General features: G+C 37.2%; 1 protein-coding gene across 1 annotated transcript in view; it reads right to left on the reverse strand.

The window, feature by feature from the left end:
- The window catches only part of ksr2 (kinase suppressor of ras 2), a 104,590-nt gene that overhangs the window by 38,836 nt on the left and 43,409 nt on the right, over positions 1-22,345 (reverse strand). Inside the window, 3 exon segments of the mRNA XM_046842066.1 lie at positions 1,519-1,602; positions 7,310-7,379; positions 18,599-18,774. Of these exon segments, the coding sequence (XP_046698022.1) occupies positions 1,519-1,602; positions 7,310-7,379; positions 18,599-18,774 (330 nt within the window).

Below are 22,345 nucleotides of genomic sequence, written 5' to 3' on the forward strand. Positions count from 1 at the left end.
ATGCTTAATTGGTAGTAGGCTTTCCAGCCTATACAGCTTGGAGTAAGACAACATGCATAACGAGGATGATGTGGTCAAAATACTCATTTGCCTAATAATTCTGCACTCCCTGTATAAGGTATAAGATAGTACGAGGTGATATCAAAGACTGGCTTTGTTTACTAGAAAGTACTTTATTTTTTTTACACATTTACACACTATAACCTTCAAAATAGTCTCCTTGTACAGCGTTCCTGCCACTTCTGGAACGTTTCCTGGAAGACTTCTTTTTAAAGCGTGTCAAAGAAGCGTGTCAAAGAAGCGTGTCAAAGAAGCGTGTCAAAGAAGCGTGTCAAAGAAGCGTGTCAAAGAAGCGTGTCAAAGCGTGTCTTCAGAACTCTGCAATGGTGTCAAAACGGCGACCTTTGAGCTGGATCTTCATCTTCGGGAAGAGGTGCAGATTGTTAGCCGACGATCATCATGCACAAGTTGCTGAATGATTTAGACATTTACGGGGTTAAGCTCGTTGAAGTTCTTTCTGATCCCTCTTCATCTTCTAGTAATCTTCTTCCGCTCTTAAAGCGTGCGTGTCGCTAGACACCTCAAACGGCTTGTTGCAGCATCGCCATATGTCAAAAGTCCCTGTGGCAGATTTTCCCAGTTTCACGCATGTTCGTTTTTGTTCTAACTCTCGGTCCATTAGAAAATCACAGACGCAGGTAACGCACATGGTCAGAATAGCACCGGTAACATCATTCAACTTTTTGATAGCACCTCATACCATGGTCTGTCTAAACACTCTATTCTTTCCGGTTAAAAGGAGGGGTGTGTGGTTAAACAATTGAATGAGTAGATAGTTCCAGGTAGTTCATTTAATGCTCTATATAAATACGCTGCTTTAAAACAATTGTAACCACAGTAACATATAGTAAAGTAGTTAAAAACAGTGGCACTGCTGATACAGCACCAACAAATGTCACGCACAATCTTACAATCTTTCTGTCTTCTTCTCTTTGTTTTATTCGCCAGCTGACTATAATTCATTTGAAAAAATGCAATCGGATGCAAACATCGTTTTCATCCTTTCAGGCAGATTTTGCACTGCAATCATCAACATGCAATCAGTGCTAACAATGGATCGTGGTATGCACGCAGTAATCCACAGCTAGTTCTGCTTCATCCCAGGTGGTTCTTAGCCGCCACGTTAAGCAGTAAAATCATGTAATGCATACCTAGCCGTTGATTAATCCTTACATAACAAATCACAGGCGGTAGACGGTGATCTTATATAAAAATAATGTACACCGGGGCTGTGATGCAGTACAATATGAATTGGATTGGCAATATTTCTGTACAAAAGGACAGTCTAAAATGTATATATTACAGCGTTCGGCCAATTTCTTTTGTTTAGATTTGAGCATTCAGCATGCTGTGTTGTAATCTTACTTTATATGGTTATGTCTGTTTTTGAATAAAAGAATAAAAGAAACACAATATAAAGCAGGCTAACTATCTTAAAATGAATGTGTGTTGACTCACTTGCATGTTTTGCACTTCAAGCCGAATAACATTCCTTTCCCACAGACGATACAAGTCTGTGACATCCAGTATTTGGTGGAAAATCTGCAATAAAAAAATACAAAAAAATCAAGGGTGTGGTTAATAATAAAAAAAGACCATTTTGGGAATACGTTCAAAGCAGAAAGACATTAATCTCAAACTATTTTATAAAAAAAGAAAGAAAAAAAAACATTATTAACATGCCCCACTTCAGTCATGAGGATCAGCTTTGACCTTTTGACTGCAATTCTCAGGAACCGTGCAATAAAGAAACCCAAAGTGTCAAAGCGGCAATCATATTTCCCCAATGGCCTTTTCATTGAGCGGCAGATTACACACACACCGATCAGCACTTTTCCCCATAATCTTCAATATAGAGTAATTTAATTGTGACTTTAGTTTCTTTCAGATCGTCTAAAATGATCGTCTGGGTGCCTGACAAATATTTCATCAGGACAAAGGCCAGACTGATACACGAGCGAGGAAAAATGACTATCATTCAGAAGAAATATGAGGTGCAGACGAGGTGCTTTGGGTCTCTTTCTGACTCTCTCGCTCATTACGAATGTCTTATTAGGAGATATAGCTGCCGTGTGCTCGACAATAAAACGCTATCGAGATGGCTATCGAAGCGCAGAGTCCCTGCAGAAGCATGTACAATGACAGCTAATAGAATATGACTAATCCGCTCTGACAGACAGGATTGAAATGTCTTCATCTAGATTGAGCCGCTTCATCTGCAAAAAAAAAAAAAAAAACACATAGATCTGCTTTTACAGTGGAAATTTAACCCGAGAATTTTTTGGTTTTAAAAGAATATATTGTTTAAAAAATCAATACATTGATTTCTATAAATTTGTCTCTATAAGTTGTAATGAACAAGCTAATGATGAGTATGAAGAAAAATCTCCCTGAAATAATTTGAGAAAGCAGAGAATTATTTCATTATTGTTATTAACTGTCCACAAGTGCAAAACAGTGGTGGACGAAATACACAAAGAATGTAGTTGAGATTTACACTCGATAAAATTTGACTCCGGTAAAAGCATAAGTGTCCCTTTAAACTTTCACTTGTGTAAAAGCACAAAAGTTTTTGCCCTCAAATGTACTTAAGTATCCAAAATACCATGATTTATTATAACTATAATGTTCCAATTATCATTTTTATCACAAGACTCGTTACTTAATCACCTCAGTTTATGTGAAAAGACTCGAATGTGACTCTCAGCACACTGATCTATTAATAGAATGATATTAAAACTTAAACACTGATTGATTTCTATTCAAATTATCATGAGCCCAAAACCTTCTTTTCAACTACTTCAAAAAACTCATGTGTGATGCGGTGAGTTCGAGTTCTGGAGTTTCTTCATCATTTGCTCCTCTCTAAATGTTCTGCTTGCTGTTGAACTGATGCTGAACTTTATGTTGTTGATCAGTAGATACACCAATCTTCAAAACACGTTCAAAACAGAGCAAGTGCTCGACCCTGATTGGTGGTTTTTAATCCACTTTTAAATAAAAAGGAACGACTGATTTCACAAAATGTAGTCAAATATACTTTGAAATGTAGTGAAGTTACAGTAAAAGTCTCCCCAAATGAAAAAAACTTCAGTAAAGTACAGATTCAAAGAAAAAGCTACTTTAATACAGTAACCAATTACATTTACTTAATTTTTGTCCACTACTTTTAATTACAGTCCACAGCCATCTTCATTGTCCCCAAGCTAAGCCACACACAGACATTACTGTGCCAAGTATCATAATATAAATGATTTTATAATTAAAAGTAATTATAATTACTGCTTTTTAATCTGGAATGAAACCGATATTGCCAAAAATGCTTGTTAGAAAAGGTGTAAGGAAAACTGGTAAGAATAACTGAAGCTGTAGCTTTAATCTTTCAAGCCAGACAGTAAGTGAGGACCTGGAAATACTGTCTTAGGTGTACAGAAAGTGAACCAAGAAGTTTATTTACTCGATGATCTTTCTCAAGAATTTCAAGGAGAAACTAAAAGAATACCAAACACATTTTCTAATCGACGATTGAAAAACATAACACAACTACACAAAATAATGATAGAATCCTTTTTTTTTTTTTTAAGTAGCCTGGAATTGAAACACAATCCCTGAAAGCAGCACTGTTATTCAACCATTGATGAGACCATATCACATAACACATAACACAAAACTTAATAATAGGTTCAATGACATTATATATTAAGTCTAATATAAGGATAAGCCGTGGCATAAAATAACCCTATATATGCACCAGAATTTCAGAATTTTAGTTGCTTTGTGGGCCTCCATAGTGAAGTATGAAAGCTCACATGTTCACTAATACAGAGTTTTGTCTACTAGGGGTGTAACGGTACACATAATTCATGGTTCGGTACGTACCTCTTGTTTTTAAGTCACAGTCTGGTTACATTTCGGTACAGTTAGGAGGGAAGAAATGCAAAACATCAACTTGCTTGTCGTTTTTTTTTTATTAACACAGTTTATTATTATTATTATCATTTGCAATTAACAACAGTTGCTCGCTTGGTTTAATAAAAAAAAATCAAAATAAAGTACAATCAATCAAATTAATGCAATACATGTTTCTATAAAATTGAGTATACTGTATTTCAATATCGCAAGACAGTGACACTGTGCTACTCAATCATACCCTGTCAACGTTTTTACGACAGTGTAGCGATATGGATATGCCGTATATATTCAATAAATCAATATAATTAAAACATGTATTGCATTTATTTTTAATTATTTATTGAAATTTTTTTTCCTATATTTTATTTTTGCGAGTGCGAGGCAAAGACAAATTTGAAGTTCGCCACTTAATATGCTTGCGAGGGAACTCTATTTGAACAGTGTTCCACGCGTAAAACAAGAGTTACACACGTGTACCGTACCGAAAGTCTTGTACTGAAACAGTCCTTAAGGCAGTGAAGGTCATTAGTTTAAATCCCAGCTACACCAAGCTGGGCCTGAGGGTGATGTCTATGACATCATGGTGTGTTGGAGTAGAAAAACTCCTGCATAGACCTGTTACCTCGACCCCACTAAACACATTTGGGAGGAACTGGAACATGATTTCACTAATACCCTTATAGATGAATAAACACAAATCTCCCTGGCCACACTCCAAAATGTAGTGGAAATGCTTCTTCTAACATCTAACTCAGCCACACATTAAAATGTACTACTTGGTCTTAACACATTTTAACCAATAAACTTATTTAAGTCATTATTAAACATTATTAATTCATTAAATACATCATCAAAAATGTCCAAAATTCTAACGCCTCTTTTTTTTCATATGTCCATAAAAATCATACCTTTAGATGTTGGCCTGCGTTCTCTTTAAAAGCCCACATGAGGAGATATTATGCAAATTGTCCCACTGTCTCATTTCACAGGCAGTGAGACACTTGAAGTCAACATGAGTTGAAATGTCACATCCGTAAAGATGAAGTAAGCCCACCCTAAATTGCTTTAAATTCACTAAAACGAGTTAAAGGTCGGTACTTCTCCTGTCAGTTTCTGTGAAGGACAGCATTTTCTCCCACTTGTCAGGGTTAACACTTTTACACCAGTGTTGAATGGGCTTTTGGGGCAGTTTGATGGCAAACCCAGTAGTTAAAAAAAAAAAAGAAGCATAAATGTCTACGCTTTGTCAAGAAAAAAAAGGAAAATGTCACTGTGGGAAGAGAGCGCTGTTTAGATCACTAATAACGTCATGCTGGCCACTTATGTGTTGCTAAAAAAAAAAAAAAAAATAGGGAGTTGAAGAGATTCAAAATCCAGCTGTTCCCACACAAATACTATTTTTTTAAACGAATGAAAAATAGACAGACAGACAGACAGACAGACAGACAGACAGACAGACAGACAGACAGACAGACAGATACCCTGGGTGGTGCACCTTAAAAAATTATTATTGAATTATTTTTATTATTATTATTATTATTTATAAGTATATGTTAATGGGATTCCAAAGCTTGAGAAAAGGTGTAAAGAGAAAGAAAGAAAGAAAGAAAGAAAGAAAGAAAGAAAGAAAGAAAGAAAGAAAGAAAGAAAGAAAGAAAGAAAGAAAGAAAGAAAGAAAGAAAGAAAGAAAGAAAGAATGACATGCTTTGTTGTTACAACATAATTTGTTCTTTTTATGGCTCTGGGTCTGAGATTACATACATTTTTATTACAGCCAAAATCCCTCATAGTTTTCTTCAGTACAGAAGCTTTTCAAAAAAAGAGAAGTTGTTCTCTTCCCAGTCAGTGGCATTTGTGAGATTTGTGACGATTCAGTCCATACACAGACGCTTGAGGCAGGCCGACAAGCACTCGTCTTAATTGGTCTGACATTTTTAACCAGTCCACCACACACACACACACACACACACACACACACACACACACACAGATACACATTTATCATGCACAATTATGGCACAAATCATAAATGCTATATTTCAGCATTAATAGAGCGTGTACACTTCAACCTACAGGCACTATTCATTCACAGTAGTTGGTATCTAACAAAAGCTCTGCAGTGTGAGGTGGAGCAAACTTTAATTTGTGCAGAACAGGGGGTCGTCTTTTTCTGCAAAGAATTGATAAAGTATGCACAGAATAGTGTTTCACAGTTTGCTGGTAGGCTTCATCTGTCCAGCCCTGAGATTCAACTGCCTTGCCATGATAAATAATATGACAAGCCTTGGGCTTCATCTCTCCAGCCATAAGCTTCAACTGCCTAGTCATGTTATTAATCTGCCCATCCCTTGGCTTCATCTGTCCAGCCATGGGCTTCATCTGCCCAGCCCTCGGTTTCATTTGTCCAGCCCTGGGTTTCATCTGTCCAGCTGCGTGCTTCATCTGCCCAGCCATGTGATTCATCTGCCCAGCCATGTGATTCATCTTTCCAAACAGAAATTTAATCTGCCAGACCTGGGACTGTGTCTACACAGACATTAAGGTCAATTAAAAAAATTGAGACTTTGGGTAGTCGCTGGGAAATATTAAGACCCCTATTAAAATACTGATACCTGTTACGGCTTCCAAGAAAATCAGTAAAATTTGAGTCAATATAGATCAAACGCACCATGTGGTTTTCAGGCAAAACATAGAAAACCATATGAAAAAACAGAGAAAGACAAACTTCATTATAGTTCAATTACTTAATAAAACAGCATTGAGTCATTACGTATTGTGACTAACTCTTCTTTTTTTTCTTCTTTTTTTAGCTTCTCCCATTAGGGGTCGCCACAGTGGATCATCCATCTCCACACTACTCTGTCCTCTACATCTGTCTCTTTCAAACCAGCTACCTGCATGTCTTCCCTCACCACTTTCATAAACCTTCTCATTGGTCTTCCTCTTTTCCTCCTTCCTGCTCCATCCTCAGCATTCTCCTACTGATATACCCCATGTCTCTCCTCTGCACATGTACAAACCATCTCAATCTCAACTCCCTCACCTTGTCTCCAAAACGTCCTACAGGTCCTGTCTCTCTAATAAACTCATTTCTAATCCTGTCTATCGTCGTCACTCCCAACGAAAACCTCCACATCTTCAGCTCTGCTACCTCCAGCTCCACCTCCTGTCTTTTACTTAATACCACTGTCTCTAATCCATACAACATCTCAGGTCTCACCACAGTCTTATAAACGATTGCGACTGTAACTGAAAAAGCAATATTTCTAAAAAGAATCTACTCATTGCACCACATTTTATATTTGACATGTTGATCATTCGGAGGCAAACAAGTTACCTGTGTTTAATAGAGTTGCCCAGGTCTCTTCGTGGGATCTGAGGGGACCAGCGAGGAACTGATAGAGTATCTGGAGGAAAAAGACAGAGAAAAACAAGACCAATTTAGTTGAAATAAAGAAAATATTTCCTCAAAGTTTAATTGTAAACATAGATCTTTAATGAGAACACGATCAAAAATGTTGTACACAAAATGGCATTTCAAGGATAAAGCCCCCCAAAAAAAACATATAAAATGCGAGCAAGGAATGCTTTCAAATCAGCATCCTCATCATCAACTTTGCATCACTAATCAACACAAAATAAAGCTGTTAATTATCAAAACATTCAATCAGAGCTTTCTAAAGAAGAACAAAAACAAAAAACAAGAATAACACAGAGAAGAATGAGAACCCTTTAGAGCCATCAGCTTCGTTCTCTCACGCAAGAATGCAGCGTTACATAAACAGGCGACAATTAGAGAGAATTATTATAATATGCTGTGTGCTGTCATTGCTCAAACAGAGGAAACCCAATCATATCTGAATAGAGGCCAGTTAGACAATAATCATATTTGTGCCCTGCAGCCATGCTCGTTCAAAAGGACATTCATCCAATAGAAAGACAGTCCCTGGTCCAATTATAGGTCATTTCTTTTTGATTAACAGCCTGAAGGCTGTGGAGTGATGACACATAACGTTCAACCACAAAGGAATAAAAACTGGATTAGAAACAGAACAGAACAGAACAGAACAGAACATATATATATATATATATATATATATATATATATATATATATATGTGTGTGTGTGTGTGATTTTATGGATTTTGTATTATATGGGTGTTTTTTGGTATATAACTTTTTATAACAGTATGGGATTATGCAAAAAGCACATAGAATCTTATGATGGTGTCTATATATATATATATATATATATATATATACCAAAGTTTGTAGACACCTGACCATCATAAGATTCTATGTGCTTTTTGCATAATCCCATACTGTTATAAAAAGCTCAAAATCTGAAGATGTTCCACTAGATTATAGAGTATGCTTGTAGAGGAGATTTGTGCTTATTTAGCCACAAGGGCTTTCATCTGGGGCATTAGTCTAAAACCTTAGTCTAGGGTTTGTCCCTCCATGGAAGCCTGGGGTGCAATCAGTGTTATAATTCATCCCAAAGTTGTTCCATACATTTGAGGTCTGAGCTCCATAGCAGGCACTCAACATCTTCCATTCCAACCCATGTAAAGCATATATTCATGGTTTGAGTGAAAAGAAAATTTCGTTCTACTGCATCCAAAGACATCCTGTATAACTTATGCTCTTACATAATCCGGGTTCAGCAAGTGTGTGCATTTAAATATACCTACAGTACTATAAGCAAAACTTCCCAAGCATTCGGATTTCCAACTTTTATTATATCCAGTGTGTTCTCTGCTCTGTGCTTTGGTGTGTTTGTCTCACATTTTTTTAGCCTTGTGTATCTCCTGTGCGTTTGACAAATTTATGGCGGTTAGCGATTTCTCCTGTGACCTTGAAGTTCTGCTCCACTGGCCCAGAATATGTAGCAATGACGACAGCCTGAGTACATCGCAAGCCGAGGTCAGAGTTCACAATTACAACGAGCTTTCATTGTTTAGTTTTTTTTGCGGGAATAAAAGACACGAGGAGGCTGATTCTAGATCCTAAAGGCTTACTCTACGAAAGTTATAAAAATATATGAAAATAAATCTTAAAAGGTTGCAATTACCTGAGGTGTGTATCTCTTTTTTCAGACAGAACACTTCACAGTACACTTTAGATTATAGTGAAGTCACTACAAAGTCACCACACCGCTAAATCTTTCATTTTTTACTTATAGGCACATATGCATACCTCCTTTAGTGGGAGTAGGAAAGACAAAAGCTGTGTATTCTTTATTTTTGAGTGACAGACCCAGAGGCAATACCTCTTTTACTAGCCTGACGGGAACGATGGATACCTCTTTCACTGGCCTGACGGACAAGATAGATACCTTTTTCACTGGCCTGATAGGCACAATGGATACCTTTTCCACTGGCCTGACAGGCACGATGGACACTTTTTTCCATTGAAAAGCACATTGGCCACACCTCTTTTAGTAAAACTCATAGGCACATAGGCATTACCCTATTCACTAGCCTGACAGGCACAATGGATACTTCTTTCATTGACAAGCATATTGGCCACACCTCTTTTAGTAGAACTCATTTACATAGGCATTACCTTTTTCACTCACCTGACAGGCACAATGGATACCTCTTCCATTGGCCTGACAAGTACGAAGGATAACTATCACTAGCCTGACAGGCACAATGGATAAATCTTTCACTAAGACCGACAGGCAATATGAAAAAACCTCTTTCACTGGCCTGACAGGCACAATAGATATTTCTTTCACTGAGACTGACAATCATATCGGCCACACCTCTTTCAGTGGGACTTAGAGGCACATAGCCAACACCTTTTTCAATGGATTGACAGGAACAATGCATAACATTTTAACTGAGACTGGACTTACAGTGTAAGAACCTGTAAAGCTTTGCTTCACTGTCAGAATGTGATACATGTAATGACTTTCTTGTGCTTCCACATGCCTAACTGTTATTCCTCTTTCTATAAAGGCACAAATTCACTCCCCACACTTCTTGTTTTAATGTCTGTGTACATAGTTGAAAACTATGATTTATGGCTCAATAAAGGTTATTTTTGTAGTTCTAAACTAACTGTTCTTTCAGTGATGCAGCCAAAGATTTAAAAAACAAATCAAAACTAATGTACAGTGCTGGATATCCTGATTTATCCATCCCAAACATTAGAAAAGGCTTGTCTTAGCTAGAATTGCTTCTGTTATCTAGTTCAGGACTCATTCTGGCAAACCTGGGCTTTCGTAGCATGTTGGGAAAGTGGAGTTTACTTTAGAATTTCTGGAAGGTTTTCCCTAAATCACATTACAGTACATCTGTTTAAATCGGTACTAGGCTGCGGGATGTCATGAAGCAGAGTGGCTGATGCTCCCTCCTGCCAAGAAGCAGTTAAATGAGAGAATCACACACTGACGTGAAGAAACAGGAAATGTTTGGAGAGAATAAAGCAAGCAGAACAGTTCTTGACCGGACATCAGTCCATCTGGGATTTCCTTATGAACGTAAACATCTGCGGTTCATCACTTCATTAGTAAATACACTCACCACCTAAATGAGTTTTATACCACAGCCTTTTCCTTTTCTAATTACTGGCTGCCTTGGGACCGCTGGACAGTGATGCAGTGGACATAAGGGTCTATGAGAAGGCAGAGAGATATGGTCCATGCATTCCTTGTGTTAGAGAAAAGAATGTAGGCTCAGCACTCAGGGATTTCATGGACGATCAGGTGCTCTCGCTTCCCATCCTACTGAGATCGATCAAACATAAGAAGCCCAAGAGGCACAATCCTACTTTTTTACCCACAGCAGTAAAAACACACGTCCTTCACTCGCTTGTTTCTATGACAACCCTGTAGGTGCTGTTTTTTCCGGAAAAAAGTTGAGACGAATAAAAAATTTGAATTATGTCAGTATGTCGTGACTTTAAGTTACTTATTCCACCCCGCATCATTCTTTATGAAGGAATTACGCCTACATGTTTTTTTTTTTTACATCCATTTATATTGAGACGATCCAAAAACAGCCCAGAAAAAAACGAAAAGAAAAGCAAGGAAAGAATGAGAAAATCATTCGGTTTTAAAAAAATATGAAAAAAAAAAAAAAAAAAAAAAAAAAGAATCTGGCCTTTTAAACCGCCGATACTGATGAATCATGCATAATTTAACCAGGGACACACTAGCATGGTAAAAAGGTCAAGTTGCTTTGCATAAATGAAACATAAAAATAGCATTATTGGGGTTTTTTTTGGCTGTTTTTTGTCCAGATCATCACCCCGGTCTGAAAAGAGCCAAGTTACTGTATGTCAGAAGAAAAACTTTCAAAGTCAGAATAATTGCACTTTTTTAACAGTGTTTACTGGAGGAGCAATAAATAATGAATTTACTGTGGTAAATATTGCTGTGTTTGTTCAAATATGATTTTTGTATAAACAAATTTTCATTTATATTCTGTAATCAGTGTAAAAAAAAAAAGACCAAAGCCTAACCAACTGTATGGTTCGAAACGTGTGGTGTATTTATTTATTTTTTTTGCGTCCCCCAATACCCCAGCACATGTTTTATTCTCAAATGAGTTTAACACTTTTAAATTGAATAAATAAGTAGCATTTTGTTAAACAAATCACAGCTCGCCACAGCAGAATCATGCAACTGAAGGATGAGTGGGTTCTAAGACTTTAAACGAACCGGTTTGTACTGTAGATATGAGTACAAAGCAGCGTTTCTTTTTTTATTTGATTACACAGTGACTTCCGACTGGATTAAAGTAAATTCCTCTTTTTACCTGCAAGCTAAAAGCGATCTAAAATACAACAAAGGCTTTAAAAGGAATGTGTACATACATAATACATAATTTACAAGAAAATTATAACTTTGAAAACCACACACTTAAGACCTGCCTCTCCTTCCATTAAGCTCACTGAAGTGTCCTTAGAAGTTTTTAGAAGAAAAGGTACTAAACAGTTACAGTTTCTTTAGTTTTTTACTGCGTATCGTTCACGGCTCTCAGCACACCTTGTTTTTTTTCCCCTCAGGAGGTGCTCTATTCGTCCCATTTGGTTTCTATTTATCAAAGCTATTGGCTCATGGTGGATTTCTCTAAATCACAAGCTCAAAGCCTGGGGACCAAACACAAAAGCAGCCCACTGTCTTGTTTCATTCTGCTGACACAAACTAGGTTGTTTTTGAAACATTTTCGCACTTCCGTTTACCCAGAGTGCTAGGTACGCTTCACGGTGTTTGAACGAACGTTTCTAAAACTCAGGATCAGTCAAGAGATTTCAGACCCCCAAGAAAATGTATTCTAGTGCAATGTATACAGCCATTTTTACAGATTTAATCATTAATCCTATTTTTAACTAAAACTTTATCTTTATATTATATCTAAATATATTATATATAATAAATATATAATATTTGATGCACAATTTTCTGAGCAGCCAATCAGGTTTTCATTTCACTGAAATTAACTCTTGAAATTGAATCTTGAATCTTGAAAATAGTCTGGAGCTTGATTCAACTGGACTGTAATGCAGTTCACATCCAATGTTAATGCTATTTGCTCTCAGTAATGTGGTTTAAGCCGGCACATTACTTCCAACTTTGGTGTAATAAATATTTCCTTATGCGTATATACAGAAATATCAGGTTTTCAAATGACTGGAGATCATGTAAGAACAAGAGTAAGTGTTGTGTCATAGTGTAATGAATGCTAGAGAAATGTGGACAAAAAGCAGAGAATCTGCAGGCAAGCCCAGAATAGGTAAACAGGAAAAATAGTAAGGTGATGAACAAACATTATGACGTAGGAAGGATAGAATCGAGAACAAAAAAGTACCCAAATGGGTTAAGAACAAATGTGGCAAACAGGATACTCACAGACTGAGACAGAAGCATCTGAGTATGATGCTCTACTTTGCGGAAAGCTGAATAAACCAAAGTCCTTGTAGTCTGTAGCTGTGAATAAGTTTGTCATTAGAATTAGATCTGACTAATCAGTATGAGGGTAACACACTCAAAATAAAGAAGTATGGTTTTCATCATTTAACATCAGTGAAACCCTGTGGAACCATGTGAAAAAGTTCTTTGGACTAAAGACAGGTTCTTCATACTTGTAATCTCACATCTGATCATATACAATCTCATGTAAAGCAGTTTACTAAACTGGACTGATTTGGTTGGAACAAAACTGTATGTATGACTGTTTAATTCACATTTAAATTAATGGCATTTAGCAGACGCCATTGTCCAGAGCGACGTGTTTGAGTTTTAATCAATGAAAAAATCTACACTGATACGCTAGATTGCATACTTAAGATAAATCAGCCTACAAGGTTTTTTTATTTTTATAAAAGACCAAGCAAACCTGGAAAAGTACTAAATTATGTGTTTCAGGAAGAGATAGGTCTTCACCGATTTAATAAATAAATATAAAAAAATTACTGCCAAATGTTGCAAAATGTTAATAATATTTAGGTTCTAACTACTGTGGGACCATAATAGGTTCAGGCCTTTGTAGGACCATAATAGGTTCCTTATGGTATTAAGAAGAAAAGTGGTTCTACACGTCTTTATTTATTGAAAGGTTCATTGAGAAACCAAAAATAATTCTCAAATGGCAATCACTTGCAATATTGGCGAAATATGTGGGACCTGTTTTTTATGCATATACATGGTGTACATATTCACTTACTTACATATAAACTTACTTGCTCCTTTTGTTTTAACAGTGAATTGACCTGACATTTGACCCTCACATTTCTTCGTTTCTTCTGTTATGGTTTTCTTAGTTATGATTAGCCTGAAGAACCGAATTTTCTTTCTGACTCCAGACTGCATGTGAGCATCAGCACAGCGTCAACGAGCTAATCTGATATCGTTCCGTAAGCAGAAGAGTTGATGCGAGGTCTAATGACATGCCGAAAGGCCTGTTTAATACCACAGCATCCCAACCCAGAAGCTCGCCTAATGCCATTACGGATACTGCTCCATCCCAGGGAAATTACTCATCTGCCTCAAAGCCACTCACTTATCAGAAATTCATCTCAATCACTGCCTTTTGGTAAAAGAGCTCTGGAAAAAAAATAGAAAAAAGCTCTGGTGGAATTCGTCTCATCCGGAAGTCATAAACGTCATTACTGCACTTGATGGATAATAGACTAAAGTAAAAACATGTACTGTAGTAGAACCCCCAGAGGAACAATGTATAATTGGTGCAGAGAAAGTTTTATTAAATCACTGAGCAACATAATCAGACACACCTTTAACTCATTACATGCTTGGTTAGGTCTGATTAGTCTAAACAAACTCCACACAACTGGCTACAGAAAACTTCTCAGCAACACTTCTGGCTACAGAAGTTTTCTATTTTGAAGAAATTCTAAACCGTATAGATTCAGCACAAATTGGGTTTCATTTGCGGAGCTGTATTTTATCGCAACATGCGTTTTTTTGCTTCTGATGCAATTTACGCTATCTTTTTTTGCATTGTCAGCATTAGAAGCAGGCTCACTATTTATCGCTATTTAATCTCGATGTTTAATAGGTGCGATAGAGCTGAGAACTCCAGCAAATGAAGGGTTGTATAAATCCTGGGAAAATCCTGAGATCCTGAGAAAACTTTTCCAATGGTGTTTTTCCAATCTGTTTGTTAAATTAGCTTCAGGAAGAAAGCAAATTCAAGTTTGGAAAGCATATTTATTTATGGAAATATATTTATAGGCTTTAAAATTGAGGTTTCAAAAGTATATTATTTGCAGAAAAACCTAACTTCAATTTTCTTTCTTTGTTTTGCCAGAACTTAGCCAGAAAGACATCTGTCAGGGTTTTCGAGACCACAACAAAATACACTCATTAAAGTTAAAGATGTGTTGAAATCCCCAATGTTCTGTTTCCTTGACCAGCCAGCACTGAGGCCATCCTCATTATATTTATATGACATGATTATCCAATTCATAAAAGGAAAGCTGACTCAATGACACTGGCCAGCCTTTATCATTACATCCACCTGCCTAACATTGGGAAGGTTAAAATGTTGTTGTCAAATCTCATTGGGCATGGACAGCGCAAGAGATCCGAAGATTGGGTTTCGATTCTTCAGAAGAAGATCCTTAAAATCCTCTTTTTTAGCAACTTGTAATACAGTAGCTCTTCTGTACCGATGCTAGCTTTCACTCCTCATGCACATTAGTGAGCCTTGGGCACCCATGTCCTGTCACTTGTTTTTGGTCTTCCTTAAGCAACTTTGAGTAGGTAATCGCCACTGTGATTGAGTTAATGTGATCACCTGTTTCATGTTTAGTTCCAATAACTGTCTGGTTATAACAATTTGGGTCAAGGTCTCTTTGGAAGTCTTATGCAATTCCTTGCTAAGTGGTTACTCTTTGAATTAAGGCTCTAAATTCCTATTCAGAAACTCGGGTTTTCAAACCTCAGTTTTGACAAGCTGGACCTTTTCCTTTTAGTCCAAGCTCTGATCCAGTTTGTATGTTTGTAGTGGTCCCTGGTTTTGACTCTTAATGTCTTTTTTATGGATTGCACTGTTTTAAGAATGAATGCCTGTTTTTTTACCTTTGCTTAGGATTACAGTGCATCTGGAAATTATTCACAAGGCTTCACTTTTTTCCACATTTTGTTATATTGCAGCTTTATTTAAAAATAGATTAAATTCAATATTTACCTTCAAATTCTACAAAGAAATTCCCATTACTGCAACATGAAAGAAATTAGTTTGAAATCTTTGCAAATGTAAAAAATATTTTTTTACGTACATAAGTATTCACAGTCTTTGCTAAATACTTTGTTGAAGCACCTTTGGCACCAATTACAGCCTCAAGTCTTTTTAAGTGTGATGCTACAAGGCTGGCACACCTATCTGGTCTGAGAGTCCTTCAGGTGCCTCTTGGCAAAATTTGGCCTTTTTCTGTGGTTTCAATCAGACCACTCTACTACAGAGGTCTAATTATTGAAGTGCTCCAGAGATGGTTGTTCTTCTGGAAGGTTCTCCTCTCTTTACAGAGAAACAATGAAGCTCTTTCAAAATGGCAATCGGGTTCTTGGTGGTCAGTTTGACCGGGCGGCTCCGCTTTAGTAAGAGTCCTGGTGGTTCCAAACTTCTTCTATTTATGATGGAGGCCACTGTCATTGGGAGCTTTAATGCTGCAGAAATATTTCTGTTCCCTTCCACAGATCTGTGCCTCGATACAATCCTGTCTCGGAGGTCTACAGACAATTCTTGGACTTCATGGCTTGGTTTGTGCTCTGACATGCACTGATAACTGTGGGATCTTCTATAGACAAATGTGTTCCTTCCCAAATCATGTCCAAATCAACTAAATTTACCACAGGTGAACTCCAATCAAGCTGTAGAAACATCTCAAGGATGATCAGTGGAAACAGGATGCACATGTAAAAAAATTTCCCACTATTTTTCCACTAGGTTTTATGCAGTTGTGTTCTGCACTTTCTCCATCTCCTAGATGCTACCTCCTTCTAGAAACCACACTACACTGAAGTCTTCTATAATCTGAACTAAAATGCAACTGAAAGTAGCTAAACCAAATGCATCTTAAAGTTCAATAAACGTTTTCTTGCCACTGCGGTATGTTTGCCGAAAATCAATATATATCAAATGTATGTGCGTGTGTGTCTTACAAACTTGTAATGGCTTTGACCAAACACACCTGGCCGCACACATTGAAACTTCAGCTAATTGGATTCAGATCATCTACTCGAAGGCCAAAGAAACACCGAGACGCAATCAGTCAAAACTCTGGAAGAAGAATACATCTGCAGGACAACGTGAATCCAGAAGTCCACTCACACCCCTGCACACTGCCTTGTTATGACTCTAACAGCCCGTCTCCAGGGGGCCGTTTGCGCTCTAGCTTCCGCTTTAACCATATGCGCGTCCACGCTGAAGCCTGGCATTATGGGACACAAGATGTGACCTGCCATTTGGCATCTTAATTGAGAACCTTGCGCTATGAATAAATAGGAGGCCAAATGCGTCAGCATGGGATACATCATCATATGTAAGAGTTAACACTGTTAGGAATAACAATGACAAGCTCAGACCTGTGGATTTTAAAATATATCTATGAGGATGCTGGTCAAGGCTTTAGTATAAATGGTAAGAGTTCCTTTTACATAACCATTTATGATTTAGAACATGCTTTTTTTTATTGGATATAATACCTTGAAGTTTAATTCATTTTAATTCATATAATAGTTACATAATAGTTATATAAAACATAATGTTTTATTTGTATAGAACTCAGTGGTGGGCGTTCAGGGCCAGCAAAGCCTTCTCTGCTGGCCTAAACACTGCGAAACACTGACCTACATTTACAACCTAAATTCAAATATTTGTTAAATGAAATTGTATTAATTTATTCCCAACAGTTTATTCTCTTCATTTCGTAGCGTTTCTCTCGGCTGCACTGCTTCCAGTACGTGTATGTGGATGTTAGATTTTTTGTCCAATCAGATTTCAGCCTTTATGTGCTGCCATGTCAATCTAATCTACCCAGGGCCTTCAAAGTCAGCACTGCTGGCTTTTTTACCTTAGTCTCTATTAGAAATAAGTCTGTTTTTTTAACCAATCAGGTTAACTGGCCCAGAAAAGCATTAGCGTTTTCCGTCCTCTGACTGGTTGGTCAGAGGGAAACTTTTGCAGCCAAGTTCGACTGTCTGTAGCTCTGCACACATTAATACATCAGAGTCAGAATTTTTTTTTATGCCTACGGAGGAAGAAAATTAATTTGGTCTCAGACATACTTAAAAATCTATTTTTCAGAAAAGCTAGACATTGTGAGGAGGTTGGCCAACCCTGAAGCTAGCTAGCGTGTCTCAGCCCGGGAAAGGGTTTGTTCTTCACTTTCAGACCAGTGAATACGAGCCGTACTACTGGATTACAGCCTCTGAGGAGCGCTGCTTATTATGAGTCTGCATTTCTGGCGAGTAGGTCGTAGTTTATTTACCTTCTATTGTTTTTGTCATGTTATTAGACAAATATTGATTCTGAACTGCTTTGTTCTGCTTTGGTATATTGCGTTTTTTCTTTAATTGAACCCTATCCTCATCTGGGTGGTACCAGATGTCCATTCATTATATATATAATATGATATTTTTTCAATGCCATAGCCTTAAAACCATTTAGCTGTACTTCTTAACCATGTCCACAAATCTCTGCACTGCTATAGACTTTATTTTATATATATATATATATATATATATATATATATATATATATATATATATATATATATATATATATATATATATATATTACATGCTGTACATATGCTACATATTTATCTGCACTATTTGCACGATTGCTACATTTTGCACTTCTGGTAGATGCCAAACTGCATTTTGTTGCTGTGTACCTGTACAATATATATACTATAATCTAATAAATGTGTAGTTGAGTCTTATATGGGCTATAAGGTATCACTAAAACAATATTTGGTTTAGCCAAAACATTAAACACTGCCAAACTATTGACTACAAATTTTTTTTTAGGACTTGTTCTTTCCACTAACTCAGAACCAATCGAGTTTTCCTGTTAATCATGTGCTCTGTCTAATCTAGCATGATATGATAGTGGGTGTTGGAAAAAGCCTAGGTTTTTTTACGTACTGGCCGAAGGGGTTTCTGCATGCACCGGTGGCGTGGAGGGCACGAGGCTCGGGAAGAAAAAGGAGCGGAGCGAATGATCCGAGTGGAGAGGAGATCTCTGAGTTGGGAGGTTCTCACAGCTGCCCGCTACGCTGCTGTGGATCTTCAGGTTCAGAGGCTTGGCTTTCTTCTTGGCTCTGTATTAAAAGAGAAACAGAAGAAACAAATCAATAGTGCAGGCAATTTATTTTCAATAAGGACTGTTCCATTTTGTAGAGGAGATACAGTATATAGATATTATTTGGTGTATTTGGTGAACACAGGGATGGACGCGAGAGTAGATTTATTAACTCCTCTGAATGAGAAAAAAGAGAATATTTAAAAGGACACTGTTGAGCTTTTGCACAAGACTCATAGGTTTTATTTAAGTCTGTCTTGGTCTGGGGTTGGTATATATATATAAATAGTGTGTGTGTATACAGAAAAATACACAAATATGTACATAAAAACATTTTATGAGGTTAATATTGATGCTTCTACTAGAGCTGATGTATCAGGTGCAGCTGTGGCTGCAGTGAAAGGAGACTGTTTTCCATTTCTGTATAATATTGATGGTTTTTATAGCTATATTGCAACCCTGCATCTTGGAATTACTCTGGAAAAATGATCATGCCTCACTTCTATTGTGATTTGCACTGCTTCAGTTAACATACACTGCAAGAAATGTATATTTAATGTATTTATGTTTATTTACTGTATTATTATTCTTTTTTTCCTAGTTTTTATAGTTTTTCGTATCTTTATAGCAGCAACACCGCATGACAAATTCCTTATACATGCAAAAGATTATTCTGATTTTGTGGAGTCATAATGATAGTATTAAGAGGTGGATTGATTCAGGTAGAACACCTGTATATATAAACCTGTATATGTTTCAGGAAATATATACTACTCCAAACAGAATAGTTTCTCAAACGAAGCAGTAAAATACAGCACTGTATTTAGGAATCTTCCAGAGGTTACATTAACAATTACATTATCATTGGCATAGCATTGTGAACATTCTTTTATTTAGAATTGATCAGAAGGTAATGGTTCCTTTACAAAAAAAAAAGGTTTCATCCACTTGCTCTAAAGTCTTATCATTTCCAAAACAACTTTCACAAGGGCTTGGCTTATGGATACTCCACACAATTACGTGTAACTGCTAAAATGATGATTTCAGTGGAAGAAGTGTACATGCTTAGATGTAAAGCTGTAACTTTAGCTGTTTGTTAAGAGTTTGCATTTTCAGATTTCTTTGCCACACAACATTTGGCATTATTTGTTTTACCTGCTCTATGGACGTTTCACAAGATTAAACAATACTACACTCATTACAATCAAACTTCAGTCTGATCCTCCAACACCTTCAATATTTAACATCTTCCTCCTCAGAAATGTGCCTTAATTAAAACACCTAGTCAAAGAAAAATGTACCCAAAGGAAGTAGTTTGCATTAGAGCACAATAAGACAATTCACACCACTGTATAATAAGGTCTAGGACCTTTCACACCACATGGAACATTCTAAGTGAAGTGTGGGTCAAGAGCCATTCACAAACACTAGAGCAAATGCTGGCACACACACACACACAAACACACACACACACACACACACACACAAACACACACACACACACACACACACACACACACACACACGTGTGCACACACACTCATCATCCCGGTAATAAGCTGTGTAGCTCACAGCATCTCAGTAAGAAGCTTATTTAGATGTGATTGTGTGTTGGTGCCTCAGGGATGCCATTCAGCCAAGCGAGTTCCCAGATCAGCCATTTTAACTATCCCGAATATACAGCAGAAGAGAAACAACTACAGCTGCAGGTTATCTGCATTTCCCTGCAACGTCTTTATCAGCAATTTAGATAAAGCCATTCTGCAATTCAAATCAAATTAGATTCATTCATCCACCCGAGAACAAACAGACCAACAACGAGCAAGGACACGAGGCACACCCCTGCTGATCTCCTCCTGCTTTTCTTTCCATCCTTTCAACTCTGTTGTTTTCAAATTCTCACCCACATGTTCTCCCTCACACACACAAATATGGAACAAAACGCACAAACAACGAGAACGTTTTCTGAAACGAACCCTGACTAATGCCATATACAGAACGTATAACACAACAAATGGTGTTAAAAAAAGAATGGGCTTTAACTTTGGTAAAATTGTTATTCTTACTCGTTCAAAACCAGGAGGTGCAACAAAAACAGGATTCTTGGAAAAGAAATGAGTCTCATCGCTTTTAATAACAGCAGGATATACAATACATAGACAAATGCATCAAGGCGTAACAAAGAACAGGTGAACACAATAGGATAAACACAAATAGCAGGACAGAGTCACAACTAAAACAAAGAGCCAATCAAAAACAAGCGCATCATGTTCGGTACCATGGCGACCACAGCGTGAAAAAATAAACCGATAGGTTACCCTCTTATAAAGTCATTTGGTGGACTCTCTAATGCACAAAATTTTTTTTTAAAACTTGATATTATTGATAAAGTCATGAAACTATTGTTATATTAATATTTAATGCAAAGTAGTAACATTTAGCAATTTATCATATACTATATCGACAAAAGTTACATTTAATTCAATACATTTATATTTGTAAAGCATTTTCAACAATGGACGTCGGCTCGAAACAAAGATGTATACAAGAAAAACAAGGAAAAACTCCCTGAGAAGGCATCAGGAAGAAACCTTGAGAGGGACAAGACTCAAAAGTAAACCTATCCTCATTTGGGTGGCACCAAATATCAAAATGTTTCTTGCCACTGTCACCACTGGCTCGTTCATTAGGGATACACTTAGAGACCAATTTATAAATGTAAACTTTATATACGTAGTCTGTTTATTTCTGTAAAGCTGCTTTTAGACAATGACCATTCTTAAAAGCAATATACACATAAAACTGAATCGAATTGAACTGAAGTGAATTGAATTAAATGTATAAGAACACAAGGGCTTTGTGGACACAAGGCCATAATATCAGTGCATGTTTCTTAAACATCTCATTCTGAATTTTCCCCATTTCTTGGTATAACCTCCACTCTTTTGGGAAGATGTTCCACTAGATTTTGGAGTGTGCTTGTGGAGATTTGTGCTCATTCAGCCACAAGGGTGTTACTAATTTGATACTGTTGTAGGTGAGGTGAGGAGGCCTGGAGTGGCGTCAGCATTCACATTCATCCCAAAAGTGTTCAGTAGGTTTGAAGTCAGTGCTCCAAAGCAGGAGATCTTCCACTTTAGACCATGTAAAGCATATCTTCATGCCGCATGATTCCTTACCCAAGGTAAACAGAGATTGAGCTCCTAGTGAGTATCCTGATATCTGAACTAAAGACAACCCGAATGACTGGATATCAATGGAAAGATTTCTTCGCTTGGGTCTTCCTGTGATAAGAAACTGGAACCACAGCTGGAACTATGTGAATAGATCCCGAAAGCTGTACAGACGCCTCCTGATGCACCTCTTAAGTGTGTGTGAGTAATGCGCAGCATGAGAAACGGTTTAGATTTTCTTGAAACGGAAATCAGTGGTATCTGAGCAACCTATCAAACGGCGTCTATTCTCGCTGAAGGTACATGATGTTTATGTCTGAAATGTTATGTTTCTTCTTTTCCTGTTTTTTTTTTTGACAGCGTGTACGTGACAGAGGGTGAGACAGAGAGAGAGGCTTCTGTCACTGAGGAGGATGA

The sequence above is a fragment of the Silurus meridionalis genome, chromosome 27, assembly GCF_014805685.1.
Source record: "Silurus meridionalis isolate SWU-2019-XX chromosome 27, ASM1480568v1, whole genome shotgun sequence".
Taxonomy (NCBI): domain Eukaryota; kingdom Metazoa; phylum Chordata; class Actinopteri; order Siluriformes; family Siluridae; genus Silurus; species Silurus meridionalis.